Source organism: Mchenga conophoros, linkage group LG15 (assembly GCF_057382185.1).
Source record: "Mchenga conophoros isolate Kocher_MC1m ecotype Shallow Benthic linkage group LG15, M_conophoros_male_GT1.1, whole genome shotgun sequence".
Classification (NCBI taxonomy): domain Eukaryota; kingdom Metazoa; phylum Chordata; class Actinopteri; order Cichliformes; family Cichlidae; genus Mchenga; species Mchenga conophoros.
In genome coordinates, this window is record NC_140540.1 from 24,106,989 (window position 1) to 24,123,901 (window position 16,913).

The 16,913-nt window shown below is 40.4% G+C and overlaps 1 protein-coding gene across 2 annotated transcripts; it reads right to left on the reverse strand.

Annotated features, from left to right (window-relative positions):
* Positions 1-5,962: 5,962 nt before the first annotated feature.
* On the reverse strand, positions 5,963-12,896 carry LOC146558428 (inositol polyphosphate-4-phosphatase type I A-like). Of its 2 annotated transcripts, XM_085247206.1 has the most exons (5): positions 12,477-12,896; positions 12,019-12,104; positions 9,581-9,764; positions 9,305-9,515; positions 5,963-8,257 (listed from the first exon to the last, which is right to left on the reverse strand). In XM_085247206.1, the coding sequence occupies exons 1-4, from the start codon at positions 12,597-12,599 to the stop codon at positions 9,462-9,464; spliced, it is 447 nt and encodes a 148-aa protein (XP_085103332.1). In that variant the 5' UTR covers positions 12,600-12,896; the 3' UTR covers positions 5,963-8,257; positions 9,305-9,461. The 2 variants fall into 2 exon arrangements, with proteins under 2 accessions (XP_085103332.1, XP_085103331.1); XM_085247205.1 differs by lacking the exon at positions 5,963-8,257 and having other exon boundaries at positions 9,462-9,764.
* Between the last annotated feature and the right edge of the window lie 4,017 nt (positions 12,897-16,913).

The window sequence follows — 16,913 nt, forward strand, 5'->3', positions numbered from 1 at the left end:
GGCCACTAGAGGGTGCTGCCATAAAACTACAATAAATGAATTGACCTTTTGACCTGCTCACACTCTTTTATGCAAAACCCTGTTGATGTTACACACACACACACACACACACACACACAAAGAGATTCTAGGTCTCACCAACCGTGGGCAAAAAGATGACAGTCAATAAAATTCTAAAATTTTATTTATAAACACAATGAATAGTAGTTAGAAGTCCAGTGTCCCATTTAGGTACAAAGTAAAAACACACAGTCCAAGGCCAGAGCCAGCTATGCCACAAAGCCAGTTGCACTCCACACGTTGTTCACTTCAACAGGGGTAGCAATTGTCCTCTGAGACCCACCACCCTGTAAGTAGAAAGCCTGCACAGAGCGACAAAATAAGACAATTCACTATATAATTCACAGCCCATCCATCCCAAACATATCAGATCATTAGAGGTTTTGTCACATTACATACCTGCACTGAGAGACAAAATAACACAGCAGTGTTTGTAATGTGGGCTATAAGTAGACTAGCATATCAGTGCAATCAATTACACCTGCCTCCAATTAGTCCAGCCCTTTTACAGTCATTGACTGGGTGAGAAAACACGAGCAAATCAACCCAAGAGACAAGCAGGAAGACTCTCTGAAGGCTCCTGTGGCTGCACAGGCAGTCTTACAATTACGAGGTTGGAGAGTTGTTGTTTCAAAATGTTCACACTGATTTCACATGCTCATTAACTCACAACCAGCTGACCATATATATTTCTGCTGCTGAGCTGCTTTTTGATGGAGATTTTCTGAATTTATTTTGCTACCATAAGAGCAGACTCCATGCTGAAAGCATGTGCACTGTCACTTGCAATGAGTGGCACTAATGACGCTAAATTTAATTACAGGTCATGGACAGCCTTCATAAATGCTCATATTACTCACCCACACTGAATTCCAGCACAGGTTCATCTGGGTCCTGACTATTTCCTGCAAAGTAACACAAACGTCATCAGAACATTAAGTCAGAGAAACAACATTTGGAGCTTTTGTACATGATAAATTATACTGCAGTAGTAAAACAAAGTCAAGCAGCAGTACATTTATTAAAATCACCTTCAGCTGTAATATTTAAACTGATTTAGTGTCAATTTAGATTATGTTTAGATTAAAATGAAACTAGTACCCTTGTAATGTCTTTTTAAATTAGAGGTAAATATTTGTATATTTTTTACATAATATAATTATATTTACTGGATTTTCTCTCTATTGTAGTTTAGTATTATAGTTATTACTTGTTTTTTATTGACTTGTCTTGTTTTTACAATGATTTGCTCTGAATGCAGCCTTTAAAGAAAAGACTATCTGTTCAGTAACTATCCATCAGACTGGGTCCATGTTACCAGCCAAATGGGTAATAATTAAAATAAGTTTTGAATTACGTATATTTGGGTGTTTAGGTGACACTTTTGCAAAAAAAAAATAATAATTAGGTTTAAAAGAACTAAACATGTATGTATTTAAAAACAATAAGTGTGTTAGAATTACTACAGCAACAGCTTGTAGCTCACTGTACTATTTTTGAGCACAACTTTGGTGCTTTTGCCTCATTTTTAAATCAGTGATCCCAGTAGCACAGTCTAAGCAGAGACCTCAGTGCTTGGCAAACAATCAATAGAATCAATAGAATTATTAAAAAGAAACAAAATAAATGCCAACCATATAAAAAAAAAACATAAACTTAAGGAAAAAACTAAACTTGATTTTGTGTCTTTAGGCTATTGTTAACAGCAAGCATGAGGTTAGTGCATATGTATTATTATTGGAAAGATTACTGCAAAGAAAAAAAGGTTGAACCAGGAGGGGGCGATATTGCTCTTCTTACCATGAGTTACATGCAGGCTATTACTTACCATGTCACTCACATTTATTTCACAAAACAGCTGAACCCACTTAATTCGATTTAATTGTATTTATGCAGAGCTGAATCACAACAACAGTCTCCTCGAGGTGGTATAGATTGTAAGGTAGAAAGTCTACAATTAAAAAGAAAAAACCTCAATACAGTGGGAAGGAACAACTCACTTTTAACAGGAAGCACCCTCTGGCAGAACCACGGTCAGGGAGGGGCAGCCCGCTGCGACCCTTTGGGGATGAGGAGACGAAAAAGGGGACAAAAGACACACTGTGGACGAGAGCCAGAGATGAACAAGAACTAATTATTGAATGCAGAGAGGTGTATAAACACATGGTGGGAATCCCCCAGCAGGGTAGTCCCAGGGTAACTAAGGGAGGATTCATGGTCACCTGATTCAGCCCTAGCTATATGCGTTGGCAAAAAGGTAACTTTGAAACTTAATCTTAAAAGTAGAGATAGTGTCCGTCTCCTGCATTCAAACTGGGAGCTGGTTCCACAGAAGGATGATCCCCTTCTACTTCTAAATATCCTAAAAACCACAAGGAAGCCCACAGTCTGAGAGCAAACTATCAAACTACGAGGTCTTTAAAATAAGATGATTATTCAAGACCTCATGTGTGATGGGAAGGATTCTGAATTTGATGCTGGACCCACAAATCATAAAAGAGAAACACTAACTCACACACACCAGAAAGTGCCAAGAATTATAATTATATGTAATTTAGTTTTGCGTTCCTTTATAATGCTTTCAACTATACAAATAAGACACTTCATGGGGGCGCCTGAGCCTTGTAGACACAACAAATACTGAACAAACCTCATGCGCCCTGTTGTTGACAAAACGATAAAAATGAATGTGTACTTCTGTCTTATTTAGGTCATTTTTGTAGTTTTTGTAGACAGACTACTGTAATTTCTCAATAAAATGTCGCTTATTATCGCTCACTCTCAAGAACAAAAACGTGAGTAATTTCCCAGTAGCTCACCATATTTGGGATCTTCTAACATCCACACTTCATGTTTAAACGGTGGTGCGGAGGCGGTGTACCGTCGCAGGCCGGATGTAGCATTCAGCGCGGTGTGCCTTTTTTTCAGTTGCTAAGCAACAGATTTGTCCCGCCCCTTTCGTTATGACGGGGCGGGCCAGTCCTTTGACTGGTGACGTTACAAAGAAACGTCAGGTGACGTTACAAAGAAACCTTAAACCGACCTTATATATAGACCTGGCTGTTCAGTTGAAACGCATTCACACAGCGGGACAGCAGCGCTTTAAACGTTCAAACACGGAGTTTAACACAAAACAACATTTTAGACATAAAAAACAAAAAAGTGAAATGGCAAGCTCGAACTGTAACACAATGACAAATGATGAAACAGTTCAGACCAATGGGGATAATTCTACAGTACATGCTTTGGTATCCCTCTTGAATAACTTGTTCAGTAGTTTTTCGATCAAGCAGTGGGGAGAGCTTATCTCAGGCTATCCGGATTGCTTCACTGCTAAGCGGCTTGTAGGTTTTGTAGAGGACGTAATGGACCTGTGTGCACAGTCAGTAGCAGTATCACCACTGAGGTCTTCCCAGAAGTCCCCTGTACATGAAAACTGTTCTGTCCACACCACTACTGGCAAAACGGTTTTGTCACGTGTGAAATTTTTGGACGATTCTGCTGAGCAGGAGTTTGATACAGCACAGAATATAGATGCTAACAGCCAAGAAACAGCTAACACAGAAGAAAGCTGTCAAAATGCTGACCAACACAGTGCTGCAAAAGCAGAAAACAATCCAATTCCAGATCCCCAGCAGCAGAAATCCTGTGTTGAACATGAAGCCAGCATCCCACCGTTAACAAACGTAAGTCAAACGGAGTCATATAAAAAGATACAGCATCACAGATCTTCTGTAGACTGTGAGCCACCTGAAAAAACCTTAGACTTTGAAAGATGGTTAGAGACATTAATTCAGGCTGTGCTTTCAAAGCTTGGTAAACTTTTAAAGTGCCCTCATTCTCACCAAAAACGTTTGTTGGATCTACTCTTGGACAAATTCAAGGGGATGGATTTGCATTTAGACCGAAAAGTGCAGAATTATTTTGACTGCATTGCTAATGCGATTTTCACTGATATTTGTGACAAATTACATAAATTGTCACTAATATCATTGAAAATGGGGAGGAGTGGGGAGGAGGGTTCAATGAATTTAATGGAACAACCAATATTTAATATAACTACTTCAGTATTCCAAGAACACCTGTTGGCAGTAACAGTTACTGATAGACTGGAATCATATGAAAAGAAAGAAAGATGCAGATTTTCAGTGGAAATCTTTGTGGAAGGACTGATTTCCCAGGTTGCAAAAAAATCAGGCACAGTCTTCAGCATTGAAAGTGCTGAAGCTATCTCCAACCGGCTTACCATGAAAATCTGGACTGAAATCAGGGCCAGATACGACAAAATCCCACCAGAGAAGTTCAAGAAACTCAGCGAGAGGGTTTTCAAATCCCTCTGTAAAAGATGGAAGCATGCATCTTTGGTGACATTCTGGCAATTAAACTTCCAAGATCTTGATGAAGATATTGTTAAAACTTTCAAAAGAAAGATATTCACAGAACCAAGTTGCATATCTAAGTGCTTCTCATCGGTGCGGGCATTTTTTGGGAGGTGTAAGGGAAGAAACAAAGTTTCCACTTTATAGTGACATCGTGATATCAACAGCAAAATATTTTCTAAAACTCACTGGACACTTTAAATGAGCTAGTTTTACATTTAGATCAGATCAAGTCATTTTTGAAATCCCCAGGAATGGTCGCGGCAGATGGCCACCCCGCCCTGAGCCTGGTTCTGTCGAAGGTTTCTTCCTCTTAAAAGGGAGTTTTTCCTTCCCACTGTCGCCTCGTGCTTGCTCAGAGGGGTTTGTTCTTTTGGGGTTTTCTTTTTAATACTGTAAGTTGTTACCTTACAGTGTGAAGCACCTTGAAAACACCATTGTTTCCTTTGGTGCTATACAGATTGAAGTGACTTGCACTGACAACATAACTAAGCTGGGACTTTAATTTAACATCAATAAAATTATAAAAATATTACATCTTGATTTCTGCTTGTTTTCATTGTCTGTGACTTAATGAATACAAATGTGTAATTTAACAGATTCTTTCTTTATGTTAGTCTGACCGGTGATTCCACGTTGGCCTTAGGTGTTGGCGCGGATACGCTGCAGCCCCTGAGCCATTAATGGCCCAGCACACTACAGTAAAAACAAAACAACAGCCATCTGTCCAACTAGGAAAGGAAAATAATAAACTGCCTCCTTGGAGGCAACCTGACTCAAAACAGTTGCAGTCCAACTCAGACCGACTGCAATCACTCTCAGGCAGATTGATGAAGATCTGCAAATAACTGTTGTCTAATTTATAAACGCAGACAGATTGCCAACACGTCTGTTCACAATAGAGGACTGTACTTACATGGTTGCAAACTGGTTGTTATCTTGCTTATATGAAAACATTACTTTGGAGCAATGAAACTCAAACACATTCATTTTTAAAATGCTTCAAAATGAAATTTTGAAGCATTTGGCTTTATGCTTTGAAAGTGCCGTTGTGAGTGGGAGTGTGAAATCCTTACTTGATGTGTTCCCTTTGCCTTTACTGTTTTCAGTTTTATCAGTTTTCAGTTTTATTTGTCATATGCAAGTTAGCACAGGGTCAACATTGCAATGAAATGTGTTTGACGAGCAGCAGTCACTCAGCAGCATGGTACAGTAGAAGAAAATATAATAAAATATAATAAAATAAAATAAAAAATAGAAAAATAGTAAAGAGCAAAATATTAGAGAGACGTGGTAAAAGAGAAAAGATGACTAAATATATATATATATATATATATATCTATAAATATATGTACACTAGTGATTAAATAAGAAAATCTTGAAAAGAAATATGACGGGAGGTCAGATGGGATATTGCACAGGAATGAGCAGCAGAAAATTACAGTATTACTCAGACTTTTAATAGTCATATTGTCAGTTTTGGCCGACGGTCATGGGTCACTTCCACTAAAATAGCACGAGACTGGAGTAAAATGTACTTTATTAATGAGAACACATGGTGATACAGCAAAGAATCCAACCCTTCTGAAAAGCAAATGGCTTCCTGTTATACTCTACCTGATTCAGGTGAGCATCTGGAATAGACCAAGTCTGGGGGTCAGCAAACCAAAGGGAAACAAAACCCTCCCCATAAGAAAACCACTACAATATAACCAACACGTTCTCACTCCCAAAGCGTAACATTTTACGCTAGGTGACAAATCGTCACCATATTACGTTTTTGGCTACCCACCACGTTCCTAAATGACGACCTCGGAAAAAAGAGGAAATATGAGAACTGTCTGGACTGAATCTACACATGTTTGCTCTTTTTCTTCAAATCGCTTAGAAACACGCTATTTAACATCATTAAAGTCCTGGTTAAGGTCAGGAATAAGGTTATGGTCAGGGCTAGGGATAAGGTTAGGTTTAGGGCTGGAATACAGGGCTGGAACGTCTATTACCGCGGGAGCGTCATTGCACTGGATTCCAGCCATAGCCCGCCGCGTACCATAAGAACGCCGAAGGTCTCCTTTCACGTTCCTCAGGAACGCCGCGGGACGTGACAAAACGTCGACATGTTACGCCTCGGGAGTGAGAACGGGCTGATATAACACATCATAGACATATGAAGATTTGTAACAAGTCCTATAAATAACTCCATAACATATAAACTTCAGTCTCTTCTATATACATTAAAACAGCGGTCCCCAACCTTTTTTGCGCCACGGACCGGTTTATGCCCGACAATATTTTCACGGACCGGCCTTTAAGGTGTCACAGATAAATACAACAAAATAAAACTAGTACCGATACCGGAAAAAAAGAAGATTTATTCATAACACACGTGAAAGACCCAGGAAAACAGAGTTAACGATAAAAACGATAACAAAATAACGATAAAAAACGATAAAAACTCTGAAAACCATACATTTCACACCCGAGCCTCATCTCTCGACCAAACGACGGTCCGTGGCCCGGCGGTTGGGGACCGCTGCATTAAAACACCTTAACCACAGTTAGGTTTCAGCCCTCGCTGACTCAGAACAAAGTAAGACAATCAGAGTTCGATTGGTTTTTACTTGTGCAGGGGAAGCCTGGTCGGATTCTCAGAGTTGCAAGCTCTACACCCAAACTCAGACAACTCCAACTCCAGCCTCCACTCGCAGCCTTTTATTGAATGAAAACAGTTACACAACCGCCCATTGTAAACCCCATATGTTGTGTGGTAAAAGCTAAGGCACTGTGTGTGTGTGTGTGTGTGTGTGTGTGAGTGAGAGAGAGTGTATGTGTGTCTGTATACGTGACTTCCTGCTTACAAACGTTTTAACCGCATCTCTAGTCATAAAAGGGTCATCTCCCCTCAACCTCGTATATGGCTTAACCTCTCTAACAGTCCACCATTTACATGGTGAGCCCATAAAGGGCAGGAAGTGAACATTCCTTACCAAATAAGGAAACCAGAATCTTACATAGATTGTGCCTGCAGTTGAAAACTATAGCTAGTAACATCCCCAACATCCTACATGTGGGGGAGGAACAGAAAATATCTGAACATACAGTTCAAGACAAGGTCCAAGCACAATAATGACAACTTTTAACAAAATCACTCCAACACACTCCCCTAGCCTGGCACATTGGTTTTCTCCAGGAGCTCATAAGCAGGTGATTGAGCTGCTTTTACTCTTTACAAAGTGAGTACTGTTAACACTTCTCTTTTTACATATACAACTAATTTAGGTTACAGACAAATGATTAAATGTGAACAGCTCTAACACAGGTTCTTTTCCTGACACAGGTAGGATGGCCAGTCCCCCTGTCTCTTCACCTTTAACGAGTCACTTAAATAACAACCCAAAAAGCCTAATAAAGAATCACAATCAACCAGTGTGTGTTTTTCTTCATTACGGTTTTTAAATACAAATCAGTCAGTCAATTAATAAAAATACAAGTAAGGGTAATGGAACCCCTGGTCTCCATTACACACATAAATACCATAAAGACACTAAGTCGTAGAGCTCTGAACTCCTTGCTTCTATGATATTTACACTTCTTCTTGGCCTTCTCCTTCACTCTGAGTCACTCCAGGATAAACGCATCAGCTCAGACATACAATAATTAAAATATGTGTAGGTGACCGTTTGGCAGAAGACGATGTCGAGGCGGTACTGCAGTGACACGTCCGTGGCTATCGTCGGGGCGGTGTCCTGCATCAGAAGGAAGTCAATAGACTTCTTGGCTTTGTTGCTCATCATGGCGCTGTAGTCCGTGGGCGTGGCCTGCAAAAAGTGTAAATAAACCATCAGAGACCAAACACAAATATGCCTTCCAACCACTAGTTTAGACAACATCTTGCAAAGAGTGTGTATTTCAGAGTGCAGTTGTTTTTAAATTTGACAGAAACAGAAATAAAGACGGAAGAGAAGGACAACAGGGAAAGCAGAAGCACCGACACACTGAAATCTTTTAGGGTCAAGCTCCAGAACTAGCCACAAATCCTGCTGGAAAGAACCTAAAAATACTTAAAAATACTTGCAGAGATCGAATGGAGCCGTTAACTCAAAAGCCTGGTGTCAGGCATGTTCTTTAATAAATAAGAAACGAGCTGATATGTTACAGACCCCAGTCTTTACGTAAAGAAAAAGCTGACATTTAGAGCGGTCTCGCAGCAGATTTTAAAACAGTGACACTGATTTGTGGGGTTTTTGGGCACAAATTTGAACCTTTTTGTTTTATCCATGTCCTTGAACACAGCTCGTGACTTGGGCGCTTTCATATGTACCGATTCATTTAGGTTTGTGCACTGAGGCCAGATTTAGGTATTAAAAACGAGTCAGTCATAACACTTCTTACATTAGTTAAAAAGCTGAGCTTACACTAAACCAACATTTAAATTTCCCCTTGTGGGACTAATAAAGGTATATCATATCATATCATATCATATCATTACTAAAGTATTGCTGCAACATTGTAAAGACAAAGATGACACACAGACCAGACATAAAACACTGAACACTTTTTAAAGACGAGTCATTTAAGAGTATTTTCTCATAGAATAAAGTCGGCTGATATGGTGAAGGAAAAATCTGCTCACGAATCCTCCAACTTCTTAAAAGTAAGGAGTGACCTGAGCTGGAAATCAACATGAGAGGGATGACTCAAGAAGAAGAAGAAGCAACAAGAAAAGAAAAACAGAGTTCAGAGTGTAGTTAAGATATCAAGCTGTATCCACAATGTGTGCCAAGAAACTAAGCTTGTCTGTTGTCATGCTAAAGAAATAAAAAATCTGGAATCAGAAAACAGCCAATAACTGCTGATCAACTCACCCACTCCTCTTCGTGCCAGTCCACGTGCAGTGACGACTGGCTGTTGTGACCGCTGTACTTTGCTCTCAGCGTATCCTGGTCATTGCGGAGCACTACTTGTTCAGACTCAGCGGAAGGAGAAGCTTTGGTTGCGATGTACTCGTACTGCGTTCAGGGCCTAAATAGCTGAAGCTAGCAGCTTGCAGCCGCACACTGTCACCAGCTGACGGGTCTGAAAGGAAGAGGGTATGAATGAAATATGAAGCGTCCCCACGTAACGTCAAACACTTTTAGTACCTTGTCAACCAGACTGGCGAGCGTCCACTCCAGTCCGCTGGCCGATTGGTCTTTGGCAGCTTGAGACAGCCTCTCTGCGTAATAGCTGACCTGAGTCTTCAGCGTGTTGACGTAGGCGATGATCTCTTTGGCTCGGACAGTGTCCTGGGGTATGTGGATGATGACTGAGCTGGAGAGGGCACTACTGCAGGGAACAAAGACACACCGACACATCTGTATCCGAGCTGGGACTGAGGACACTCACCAGCCACTTTATTAGGTACATGTGTTCAAAAGCTTGTGGCAGCAATTTAGTGCATTTAGTCAAATAAAGACAATAGAGTGGCCTGCAGGTGTATATTTTTGTAATGTTTCTGTCTTATGCCTGAAATATGCTTCAACAGGAAATATACGCTGTAACTGGAAACAACAGCATGATGGACCGGTTTAGTGTTAAGAGGTGTTACATCTGAAGTTAGAACGTAAATTTCCTGCAGAAATCTAAATCAAGCTTCAGAGGTACTGTTCCAAAAATATAGGGAGGGACGTTACCCACCAGATGTAAAAACAAACACTGTCTGCATGCACATGCCTGCTCTCAATGAGCCTAATCGTGGCTTAGAAAAAACAACGAGGAGCCGACTTCGATAAATGCGATACCACTCGCTTCACAAATTCAGACCATCTGTGTACAGTGGCGTGTCTAGAAAATTTTTGTTGGGGGGGCCAGGTAGGGGCACAGATTTGGAGAAGGGTGGCAGATTTAATTGGCAGATAATGTTTTAAAAAAAAATTCTACCAACCCTTAACCATAATTCAATAATCCTATAAACCTAATAACCAAATGCACTTTTAACTCTTATTAGAATGAGATTTTAACCACTACGGTGCAAAGTTTTTAGATACTGCGTTGATAAAGTACAAGAGATACAATCAGTGCTTTGTCAGTGTTTACTCAGCAGTCAAGGACAACAATATTTGCATAGTATTTTTACTGACATATAGTGCACATATGTTTTGGGCAAAAACATTTTTGAATATTAAAATACGAACATTTGTAACAAACAATTGACAAATTAGCCAATGCCAATGCAAAACTTTATCTGCCTGTTAAAAAAAGAAGATAATCTTCTCACAAACTGGTGTTTGATTTTGAAACAGGAAAAAAGTGGGGAAACAACTGAAAAGACTAACATTTGAATGAAACCTGAAAGCAAGTAAATACTTTCTATGCTGCCTTATCGTAAACTTTGGTAATATTGATAAAGAACAACACTGGCTGATGATAAAATACAGTCAGCTGGCATGGTGACACTGCCAGTATTAACCTGCAGGGCTGGACTGGGACAAAAAAATTGGGCATTTTTACTACAGACCGACCCACCAGGTAGTAAAGCCATAAAGACTTTGACTGAAAACAAACCCTGTTGTGACAGTGATGTACAGTCTTGTTGGTATATGTATGATTTCTATACATTTTACGTCAGATAAAAACTTTGGTTGTAAGATTTAGATAATTATTTAATAAAAACTAGGTATTTTAAATGAGAATAAGAAAGAAAAGTATTTCTTTGTGCCCACCTTTCCCTGTTAATGCCCTACCTGGCCCCCTGGCAAAACTTTGCTAGACCCGCCCCTGCACAGTTACCAGCTGTCTGCTACATAAAAAAGGATCCTGGTGTTATTTGTCTCTCAGAAACAGTTCATAACTTCCCTTCAACTCATTCATGTCACCTAAAAGGTAAACCTGTTTCTCCATCACCTGTTCAGCTCTGATGGTTCAGTAAGGACATCTCCTGGTTTCATCTTCATGTTTCCCTCTCACCACATATCTAAACAGACATCATGACCAGCAGCTTTACAGCTGTGGCTCCAGCAAACATCAGCTGATACTAGAAATTAATATTAAATACATTCTAACAACAGCCGATCAAGCTTAAACGTGCTGCTGTTGTTTAGCGCAACATCTGCTGGTTTCCTCTTTCTGGCGCAAAGTGGGCGATAAACAAGAGAGAAAAGCCGATCAGCTGATCATTGATCAGTTTCATGATTGAAGTAGCAACAGGAGAGGGAGGGGGAGAGAATGAGAGAAGAGGCAGCTGTGCAGCATAAAGACAGAATAAATCCAGCTTTGTGTCTTTTTTCCATTCTAGCTAAAGTCCGGGACAAACTGCGTCTCTTCTCAGCTCAATACGAAACGCGTAATATTTTCTCTGAATGAGGGACCATTCCATTTTTTTAAGGAGCCGTTGGCAACTCTACTAACCTTATGAATAAAATAAAGTTCACTATCAGTAACATCATAGCACCCACCCAGCTGTATAAAAACTCCGTCAAACTGGCTAGAACGCAGTATGAGTTATTGCAACTGACAGTAAAAAGTCAGCAACATGAAAATAAACTCCACCTAAACTTGGTTTATATCTGACCCAGATAGACTGCAGGTCATAACTTCTTACCTGAAGTTCAGTTCACCTGACACTCGGACTGGTGGCTGCTTCGGGTCTCTCCTCCTGCCTCCCCTTCCCTCATCCACCTGTTGCCTCTGTGGAAGCCCCGTCATAGCCACCACCAAACAACTGAGTTATTTCTACACATCGACCTGCATCTGGCCAATCCACCACCTCTCATTGTTCATGCCATTACAAAAAAAATAAAAAATAAGTCACTGGGGATATGCCCGGTATGCCCGATGGCCAGTCCAGCTATGTTAACCTGCAACCAAATCTGCAGCTCCATACAGCAATGTTACGACTTAGATTATATCTTATAACGCATAACTCTTATGTTAGCTGCCCTCAGTAGCATACTGTCTGAAATATTCCACAGCTGCAATAATTCTTTAAGTGTTATTTTTTTCCTTGGTATTCTAATTTCACCGAAGTTTACTAAACTCAACAAACTTGATATTACTTACCGGGACATTTATTCTGTCCTCATTTTCTTTCACCGAAAAATTGTTTCCTGCAGTGCCGTCTTTCGCGCTTGGCTCTCCTACCTTTGCTAACGTGATGCGCATAGCGCAGAAGCGATGCTGCATTCACTTACACTCGGATATCTGAGCGTCACCGTGAAAACATAATCGGACATTTGATATTTGATTGAATTTTATTGTTTTGCCTTTGGGGTGGCACCTGGGGTGGCCAGTCTGGTTTGGGGGGTGGCCTGTGCCCCCCCAGGCCACCCCGCTGGACACGCCATTGTTACCGGGGCACGATCACCGGGGACCCATTTTTCCAGCACACACGCCCGATACCACGTGACAACAAATACGTCATTTCCTGTTGACTAAAAAAAAAAAAAAGCACCCTCTCACGGTCCTAGGGACCAAAAAAATTGTCCCGCCCGATCAGCGGGCGAAGCCGCTGCTGCACGCCGGAAATGAGGCTTCATTTCCCGCAGGTCTATCTAAGCAGCCCGCTGTTTTCCAGCCCGGGGTCAAATGTGGAGCAAGGGCGCCACCCGGTGGACAAATAAAAACATTACAACTCTAAGGCCCGTCCTGCAAAATGAAAATGAACGCTAAACATCAACGATCCCTTTGACCGTAATTAATTTGCAGTGAAAAATAGCGTTTATAATGGGTTTCAATGGGGCACAAATCGACCACTAAGCACAATAGTGTAAGTTTGTCTGTAGCTTAGCCACTGAAGCTAATTGAAGGAAGTCAGACTTGAATTTTGAAATAAAATCATATCAAACTTTTTTTTTGGAGAATTTGGCTATAGTCCATTCAACACTGTGCAAATGGCATGTAATCAAAATTTGAAAATAGCCACAAATCGACCCAAGACCCTCCAGGGGTTTTAAGTACACGCAATATTTTCACTCTCACGTTTTACTCTGTACTGGAAGACTTGTTCATTTTCAAGATTCATTCATCCATCCACTTTCTTCCACTTTATCCGGAGCCGGGTCGCGGGGGCAGCAGCCCAAGCAGAGAAGCCCAGACCTCTCTCTCTAAATGTCAGCTTTTTCTTTACGTAAAGACTGGGGTCTGTAACATATCAGCTCGTTTCTTATTTATTAAAGAACATGCCTGACACCAGGCTTTTGAGTCAAACGGCTCCATTCGATCTCTGCAAGTATTTTTAAGTATTTTTAGGTTCTTTCCAGCAGGATTTGTGGCTAGTTCTGGAGCTTGACCCTAAAAGATTTCAGTGTGTCGGTGCTTCTGCTTTCCCTGTTGTCCTTCTGTTCCGTCCTTTTTTCTGTTTCTGTCAAATTTAAAAACAACTGCACTCTGAAATACACACTCTTTGCAAGATGTTGTCTAAACTAGTGGTTGGAAGGCATATTTGTGTTTGGTCTCTGATGGTTTATTTACACTTTTTGCAGGCCACGCCCACGGACTACAGCGCCATGATGAGCAACAAAGCCAAGAAGTCTATTGACTTCCTTCTGATGCAGGACACCGCCCCGACGATAGCCACGGACGTGTCACTGCAGTACCGCCTCGACATCGTCTTCTGCCAAACGGTCACCTACACATATTTTAATTATTGTATGTCTGAGCTGATGCGTTTATCCTGGAGTGACTCAGAGTGAAGGAGAAGGCCAAGAAGAAGTGTAAATATCATAGAAGCAAGGAGTTCAGAGCTCTACGACTTAGTGTCTTTATGGTATTTATGTGTGTAATGGAGACCAGGGGTTCCATTACCCTTACTTGTATTTTTATTAATTGACTGACTGATTTGTATTTAAAAACCGTAATGAAGAAAAACACACACTGGTTGATTGTGATTCTTTATTAGGCTTTTTGGGTTGTTATTTAAGTGACTCGTTAAAGGTGAAGAGACAGGGGGACTGGCCATCCTACCTGTGTCAGGAAAAGAACCTGTGTTAGAGCTGTTCACATTTAATCATTTGTCTGTAACCTAAATTAGTTGTATATGTAAAAAGAGAAGTGTTAACAGTACTCACTTTGTAAAGAGTAAAAGCAGCTCAATCACCTGCTTATGAGCTCCTGGAGAAAACCAATGTGCCAGGCTAGGGGAGTGTGTGTTGGAGTGATTTTGTTAAAAGTTGTCATTATTGTGCTTGGACCTTGTCTTGAACTGTATGTTCAGATATTTTCTGTTCCTCCCCCACATGTAGGATGTTGGGGATGTTACTAGCTATAGTTTTCAACTGCAGGCACAATCTATGTAAGATTCTGGTTTCCTTATTTGGTAAGGAATGTTCACTTCCTGCCCTTTATGGGCTCACCATGTAAATGGTGGACTGTTAGAGAGGAGGTTGAGGGGAGATGACCCTTTTATGACTAGAGATGCGGTTAAAACGTTTGTAAGCAGGAAGTCACGTATACAGACACACATACACTCTCTCTCTCTCTCTCTCACACACACACACACACACACAGTGCCTTAGCTTTTACCACACAACATATGGGGTTTACAATGGGCGGTTGTGTAACTGTTTTCATTCAATAAAAGGCTGCGAGTGGAGGCTGGAGTTGGAGTTGTCTGAGTTTGGGTGTAGAGCTTGCAACTCTGAGAATCCGACCAGGCTTCCCCTGCACAAGTAAAAACCAATCGAACTCTGATTGTCTTACTTTGTTCTGAGTCAGCGAGGGCTGAAACCTAACTGTGGTTAAGGTGTTTTAATGCAGCGGTCCCCAACCGCCGGGCCACGGACCGTCGTTTGGTCGAGAGATGAGGCTCGGGTGTGAAATGTATGGTTTTCAGAGTTTTTATCGTTTTTTATCGTTATTTTGTTATCGTTTTTATCGTTAACTCTGTTTTCCTGGGTCTTTCACGTGTGTTATGAATAAATCTTCTTTTTTTCCGGTACCGGTACTAGTTTTATTTTGTTGTATTTATCTGTGACACCTTAAAGGCCGGTCCGTGAAAATATTGTCGGGCATAAACCGGTCCGTGGCGCAAAAAAGGTTGGGGACCGCTGTTTTAATGTATATAGAAGAGACTGAAGTTTATATGTTATGGAGTTATTTATAGGACTTGTTACAAATCTTTATATGTTATGGAGTTATTTATAGGACTTGTTACAAATCTTCATATGTCTATGATGTGTTGGTTATATTGTAGTGGTTTTCTTATGGGGAGGGTTTTGTTTCCCTTTGGTTTGCTGACCCCCAGACTTGGTCTATTCCAGATGCTCACCTGAATCAGGTAGAGTATAACAGGAAGCCATTTGCTTTTCAGAAGGGTTGGATTCTTTGCTGTATCACCATGTGTTCTCATTAATAAAGTACATTTTACTCCAGTCTCGTGCTATTTTAGTGGAAGTGACCCATGACCGTCGGCCAAAACTGACAATATGACTATTAAAAGTCTGAGTAATACTGTAATTTTCTGCTGCTCATTCCTGTGCAATATCCCATCTGACCTCCCGTCATATTTCTTTTCAAGATTTTCTTATTTAATCACTAGTGTACATATATTTATAGATACATATATATATATATTTAGTCATCTTTTCTCTTTTACCACGTCTTTCAAATATTTTGCTCTTTACTATTTTTCTATTTTTTATTTTATTTTATTATATTTTATTATATTTTCTTCTACTGTACCATGCTGCTGAGTGACTGCTGCTCGTCAAACACATTTCATTGCAATGTTGACCCTGTGCTAACTTGCATATGACAAATAAAACTGAAAACTGATAAAACTGAAAACAGTAAAGGCAAAGGGAACACATCAAGTAAGGATTTCACACTCCCACTCACAACGGCACTTTCAAAGCATAAAGCCAAATGCTTCAAAATTTCATTTTGAAGCATTTTAAAAATGAATGTGTTTGAGTTTCATTGCTCCAAAGCAATGTTTTCATATAAGCAAGATAACAACCAGTTTGCAACCATGTAAGTACAGTCCTCTATTGTGAACAGACGTGTTGGCAATCTGTCTGCGTTTATAAATTAGACAACAGTTATTTGCAGATCTTCATCAATCTGCCTGAGAGTGATTGCAGTCGGTCTGAGTTGGACTGCAACTGTTTTGAGTCAGGTTGCCTCCAAGGAGGCAGTTTATTATTTTCCTTTCCTAGTTGGACAGATGGCTGTTGTTTTGTTTTTACTGTAGTGTGCTGGGCCATTAATGGCTCAGGGGCTGCAGCGTATCCGCGCCAACACCTAAGGCCAACGTGGAATCACCGGTCAGACTAACATAAAGAAAGAATCTGTTAAATTACACATTTGTATTCATTAAGTCACAGACAATGAAAACAAGCAGAAATCAAGATGTAATATTTTTATAATTTTATTGATGTTAAATTAAAGTCCCAGCTTAGTTATGTTATCAGTGCAAGTCACTTCAATCTGTATAGCACCAAAGGAAACAATGGTGTTTTCAAGGTGCTTCACACTGTAAGGTAACAACTTACAGTATTA

Coding starts and splice junctions, on each gene's coding strand:
- LOC146558428 (XM_085247205.1), bottom strand. CDS start 12,599: ATGCAGCATCGCTTCTGCGCTATGCGCATCACGTTAGCAAAGGTAGGA. Junction 12,105..12,476: donor AGGACAGAATAAATGTCCCG/GTAAGTAATATC, acceptor GGGCTTCCACAG/AGGCAACAGGTGGATGAGGG. Junction 9,765..12,018: donor TCAGGTGAACTGAACTTCAG/GTAAGAAGTTAT, acceptor TGTTCCCTGCAG/TAGTGCCCTCTCCAGCTCAG.